This window comes from Podarcis raffonei, chromosome 13, assembly GCF_027172205.1.
Source record: "Podarcis raffonei isolate rPodRaf1 chromosome 13, rPodRaf1.pri, whole genome shotgun sequence".
Lineage (NCBI taxonomy): Eukaryota > Metazoa > Chordata > Lepidosauria > Squamata > Lacertidae > Podarcis > Podarcis raffonei.
Window position 1 is genome coordinate 32,804,878 of NC_070614.1, and position 5,930 is coordinate 32,810,807.

At 47.1% G+C, this 5,930-nt stretch overlaps 1 protein-coding gene and 1 long non-coding RNA gene across 3 annotated transcripts; one reads left to right on the forward strand and one right to left on the reverse strand.

Moving 5' to 3' along the window:
* Window positions 1-286: 286 nt before the first annotated feature.
* On the reverse strand, window positions 287-1,805 carry LOC128399779 (uncharacterized). The gene is made up of 2 exons (XR_008327263.1): window positions 1,607-1,805; window positions 287-705 (listed from the first exon to the last, which is right to left on the reverse strand). It is a non-coding gene; the product is annotated as an uncharacterized LOC128399779 (long non-coding RNA).
* LOC128399778 (tubulin polymerization-promoting protein family member 2-like) lies at window positions 1,770-5,175 on the forward strand. 2 transcript variants are annotated; one of them, XM_053361510.1, is made up of 4 exons: window positions 1,770-1,888; window positions 2,474-2,651; window positions 3,470-3,623; window positions 4,917-5,175. In XM_053361510.1, exons 2-4 carry the CDS (start codon window positions 2,479-2,481, stop codon window positions 5,097-5,099), a joined length of 510 nt encoding a protein of 169 aa, XP_053217485.1. In that variant the 5' UTR covers window positions 1,770-1,888; window positions 2,474-2,478; the 3' UTR covers window positions 5,100-5,175. The 2 variants fall into 2 exon arrangements, with proteins under 2 accessions (XP_053217485.1, XP_053217486.1); XM_053361511.1 differs by lacking the exon at window positions 1,770-1,888 and adding an exon at window positions 1,895-2,057.
* Window positions 5,176-5,930: the final 755 nt, after the last annotated feature.

Genomic DNA, 5,930 nt, shown 5'->3' on the forward strand with positions numbered 1-5,930 from the left:
TGTTGCTCGCCCCTGGGTGTGTTTTTGGCTGTGTCCAGGCCTAATTTCATGCAGGTGGCAAGAACTGAAAAAACTGGAATGGAGGAAAGGGTGTCAGAAAGAGGGGGGGGGGAAGGGAAAAGGTCTGCAAGGTAACACCCCCCCAAATTAGGAGTAGAGAACTCCTAGGGCACTGGCCAATGTTGGCCACAATCAATGGGCCCAGATTTAAGCCACTTGGAGGCCCAGGGCTATGAGACCTCAGGAGGCCCAAAACTTAGTAGCATCTGCTCATGAGAAACAAAACCTTGTTCTCTTCTTTATCTACTCAATGAAATTAGAACACTGCCAAAATGTTAGCATTCATAAAAAGCTTGTTTCCTTAGATGCTTCCTGCTTTTTTCTTGTTGGAGTTGTCTGCGTTTGGGCCTTCAAAATTTCATCTTTAAGAAACTCCCATTTATCTTGGACTTCCTTCTCTCTGAGTATTTCTGACCATGGGATCTCACCCAATAGCTCCTTCAGCTTTTTGAATTTGGCCTTCTTAAAGTCCAGAGTGCATGTCCGACTACACTCAGCTTTCCCTTGCCTCTGTATCCTGAAACCCAGGAAAACATGATCACTTCCTCCCAAGTTTCTGAATACTTCCACTTCTTTGATCAGCTCCTCCCTGTTGGTGAGTACCAGGTCCAGTATAGATGATCTGCTTGTTGCTTTTTCCATCTTCTGGGAAATGAAATTGTTAGCAAGGCAATGTAAAGCACTGCCAATGTAAATCCAGCACTCCCTGTCAGGGGGCCAATTTGGCCAATGATGCCACTTCCCCCAAAACATTCCCACTGGTGTGCTGGCAAAGCAAGACCACCCACCTATCAATCTCCTGGTGCCATCACGATCTCAGATGATTAATATGTGGGTGGCTGTACCCAGTTATCAAATTTGGCCCACAAGGTGGGAAGATATTAAGATCTGTCCTGCTAGGCCACAAGGATTACCATCCCACCATTTTCTTGTCTATAAACCCAACATGGTATATTGTTTGATTTCTTTTATATTGACGTACACTTCACATATTGTTTTGAGATTCCTTTATGCTGTATTTGATTTTTATGTCATGCACAGGGCAATCTCCATTTACGCAGGGGTTCTGTCCGGAAGACACGCACAAGGGAGTCCCTTCTTCTGCTCCCGCCCCGCCCCCTTTCAGCACTGAAAAGGCACGCTTCTTGGCAGGAGAGTGTGTGCTGATTGCACGCAAGTGGGGAAGATGCCTGTGTTGATTTTGAGATCTTGTTTGTTTGAGATTTGGTCCCCGTTTTGCACATTGTTTTGACAGGCTTTTGTAAAGTACTGGACCTCCAAGTTGTATCATGTTCTGAAACTGTTACATATGATTTATATTTTCTGCACACCAATCTGAAATTATTTAGTGTCTAAAATGATTAAGGAGTTTTCTAAATGGAATAAAATAACAACAACAAACAAACAAACAAATTGATAGCTGTTGCTCTAAAATGTACCCGAATTTCAAGAGTCTGTAAACCAGCTTGTGAATCTCTGTGTAACCAGCAACTCTCTGGGTGCCATCTCAATTTCAAGTATGTACAAGAACAGCTATGTGAAATACCTTCCTTTCTGGTCACGCCTCTCTGTATTTCTTGCTCCAAAATACTGTGATGTTGGGCCAGAGTTGATAAGATGATCCGGAAGCTAGAAGGCTTTCATTTTACATGGAAAAACAACCAGCACCCTGCCAATCTGCAATGCAGAGCAAACTATGATGTCATAGAGAACTTGACACAGTCACAATGACCACCACAACTTGCACCATCAAGCCAGTGGTGCTTCTGGCTCAGAGCAGGCTATCCTTCCTAGGAGGAACAGGGCAGGAGCAGAACATCTAACTCAGGTAAGCCCAAACTCAAATTAGAGCAGGGGTGGTGAAAATGTGGACTTCTAGAAGCTATTGGTATACAACTCCCACCACCCTTCATTCATCATTGACTTTTCCGACTGGAACTGATGGGTGTTGGTGGCCAACAATATCCAGAGAGCCACAGGTTCTCCATCCTTGATCGGTATGCATGATGTTATTTGTTTTGTTTTGCTTTGGGTGCTACTTTAAGTTTCAGTTGTTGGGAGTAAGATTCAGGGCAAGGGCGAAAGGCCAACCCTTGTATACAAGTGGTACATTTCAACAGCATTTGTACCTCCTAATATACCTCAGAAAAATAGGTTCTTTTAAGGAATAACCAGGTGTGTGGTTTGATAGACCTATGTGTGCATGAGAGGGGGAGATTTCACTCCAAAATGTTTACCCCTGGACCTTCTTACACAGCTGCCAAGGAAGCACAGCATAAAACAATGACACCATCACTACAACACTGCTCACCCTCTGCCTTTTTTAATAGCTCAAAGAGGGCTTTCGAGATAGTCTTGCTGGAGGGAACCAGAAACCCACGTCCCTTTTCATTCCTATTTCCCACTATTGCAGGAGGCATGGCATCTGAGCTGGAAAAGGCCTTCCACAGATATGCTGTGTATGGAGATACAGCTGCCACTGGAACTGACATGACGGGCAAGAACTTCTCCAAGATGTTGAAGGAGTGTGGCGTGATGGATGGGAAGCTTGTAACCAGCACTGATGTGGATATCCTCTTCAACAAAGTCAAGTGAGCTGAGGGTGTGAGGGGTGGGTGGATTTGCGTTTGGACAGGCCTTTTGGGCCAACCCCATAGCTAAGGGCCACTGGAAGGTTGTCCTGGTCCAAGCCCTGTGTCCTCTCTATTGTGGAACGGCTCAACAATCCTGCAAGCAAAATCAGTTCAGCCTTTTCCATATGCTGTTATGGAGATAACAGCACATGCCTTACCCTTCAGTAAGATCATAAGAACCTGCTGAATCAGGCCAGTGACCCACCTAGTCCACCATCCTGTTCTCACAGTGGCTGATCAGATGCTTATGGGAACCCAAAATCAGGCCCTGAATTTGGCAGGAAACCCATAGGTTAACCCTACTCAGAGCTGACCCATTGAAATGAATGAATCTAAGTTAGCCAGGCCCAATAACTCCAATGAGTCTATTCTTAGTAGGTCTAGCATTGGATACATCCCATAAGCAATCCTACACAGGAAGCATAATGAGGCGGCAGAGTCCTGAGATCTTTGAATGCTTCTGGGTTGTTGTTTTTTGGGTTTTTAAAATTTCTATGGAAGTAGAAAATGAGCACATAAGGAAAACTGCAAGCCTGGAACTTTCCTCATGGATTTACTGGTTTCTGCTTTCAGGGAGCTGGGTGGGTTTTTTTGTGTCCCCCCCCAAACTTGGGATGCCATTAAAAATGGTTTCTCCCACCTGCAATGTAAAGAGGTGCAAATCCACACCAAGATTCATGTCAGCTGTGGGTATGACACTGTGTGTGGATCTGTGAGTAATTGGGAGGGTCTGCTGTAGGTGGGGCTCAAAGATGATGCCGTTCTCTTGTCTCCAGGAGCAAGGGTGCCCGCAACATCACGTTTCCAGAGTTCCAGGAAGCCCTGAAGGAGCTGAGCACAAAACGCTTCAAAGGAAAGTCACCCGAAGATGCTTTGGCAGCTACACACCAGATGCTGGAAGGCAAAGAACCAGGCAATGTGGGGGTAACGGTGAGTGACAAGGAGCTTCCCTGCGAAGGAAGAGCACATCCAAACAATCCTGCTTCCATCCCCCACCCCCAAATTATTGGGCTCTTTTGGGCAAAACCACCACACAAACTGCCAAGGGTGGACCCTAAGGACCTGTCTACAAAACAAGTTGCCTTGAGGCAGGACTGGGAACCTCAGCTCCAGGGGTCAAACGTGGCTGGAATGTGCCCTTGAACTTTGATAATGCCTCTTGCTTATAGGAATGGGGGACAGGCAACAGTGGGTGTAGAAACTAGTCAACTGCACTATCACAGAGCTCTCCCGATGGGGCATTTTTGGTGGTCCCACAGGACCCTGAGGGTCAGCTGATCTTTACCAGCAGCCAAACTCTTATTGTGGCAGGCCCTGCCCTGCAGAACACCTTGCCAACAGAAGTCTGGCAGGAGCCATCCCTGCTCATTTTTGGACTTCTTCTAAAAACTGTGTATCGTTCAGATGGACCTTTCAGATTTGCCAGCCAGCTCCTCCTGATGTGCTTGACATTGTTCTTGTTTTTGTTGTAATGCTTTGTTTTTCATCCATATATTTTAGATGAAAGTGCGGTTCATGGATATTTAAAGAAATAATTACATTTGTTGTGGTGCCCACATTTACCTCTGGTTTGGCCAACTATTGGCATGTGGCCCTCAGAAAGTTTCCCAGATGGTAATATGGCCCTCAGGCTGAATTCACCCTGCTTTACTATCTCCACATTGCCAGGTGTCAGCACACATGTTATCATCGGGCAGCTGCCAGGGCCCCTACTGTTGTGTGTCCTAATTCACCTCTATTTCCCCTCCGGCCATTCTTTAAATTTTCCACAATGCTCCTCAGCAAGCATTATATGTGGCACAAAAGGAAATTGAACAGATGGCTACTTCCAGCCCCTTGGTGCTGCTAGGGTCACTGCCACAACAGCCAAGCCAATTGGGCCTCACCAGACCTCTTCCCCACTATTAGACCTCTTCCCAATGTAGAGCAGGAATGGACTCAATGCAATCTTTAGAGCCCAACCACTTTAGGGATATAGTTCCATCCTACCCATGAGCCTTTGCTGTACAGTCAAGGGTTGTGCGGACCAGCAGTTTGTGCATGTAGTTACCTGCCCCATCCCTAAACTTTCCGTAGGCTGGAATAATCCCATGACTCAAGCCTGCCGGCTTGGTCCAGTGTTGTGGGGGCTGGAGCACCCAGCCCACCCATCACCTATGCCATGACTAATCAGCACCCACCACAACCATCACCACTTAAGTGTTCTGCTTGCTTGTCTTGCAGAAAACCGTCGCGGCTGGTGCAGTGGACCGGCTGACAGACACTAGCAAATACACAGGCTCCCACAAGGAACGTTTTGACGAAAGCGGCAAGGGCAAGGGCATCGCAGGACGTGCTGACCTGGTCAGTAACAGCGGCTATGTGGGTAACTACAAGGGGGCTGGAACCTATGACAAGTCCCACTAGATGTGGGGCACAGCCTTCTGAAAACTCTGCCTGTTCCCACTGCCTTGGAAGGGTAGACAATAAACATCTGGCCTGATCTGTTGCTCTTCTGCGTCTTGTGTGTGCCTCTGGTGCCTGAAAGAGGAGAGTGTTAATACTCCCTTCTCCCAATCTTAAGAGCATAAGAACTTAAGGTGTGCCTGCTGGATGAGGCCAATGGCCCATCTGAGCCTGCATCCTGTTCTTACAATGGACAGCCAGATGCTGGAGGGAAACCCAGCAAGCAGGAGTCAACCACAAGAGCGCTCTTGTCTTCCGTGATTTCTAGTTGCTGGTATTCCAAAGCATCGCTGCCTCCCAACTGTGGTGACAGAGCACAGCAATCATGGCTAGTAGCCATCAACAGCCATGAATTTACCAAATCCATCCTGTGGGAGCGAGTTCTGTAGTTTAACTATGCACTGGATGAAAAAGTACTTTCTGTCCTGATTCTTTCGACCTTTCCCAGTTGGGTGTCACCTGTGAATTTGATCAGCATCCCCTCAATTCCTTCTTCCAAGTCGTTTATAAAGACGTTGAACAACAAAGGGCCCAGGACAGAACCCTGCGGCACCACACTTGTCACTTTTTCCGAAGCTGTGTGCGGCAGACACCAGCAAATAAAACTTTCTGCATGTTATGCTGCAATTGTGGGGGTCCCTATGCCCTTTTTTGCTGTGCTGTTTCCATCATGGCCAGCAGAGAGCAGCAGCCTACCACCAATAACCCTAGGCAATAAGCGCTCAAGTCAAAAACATGCCAGTGCTGGTCTCTCATCTCCATAGGGTGTGTCTGCAGCAGCTGTTTTCCATG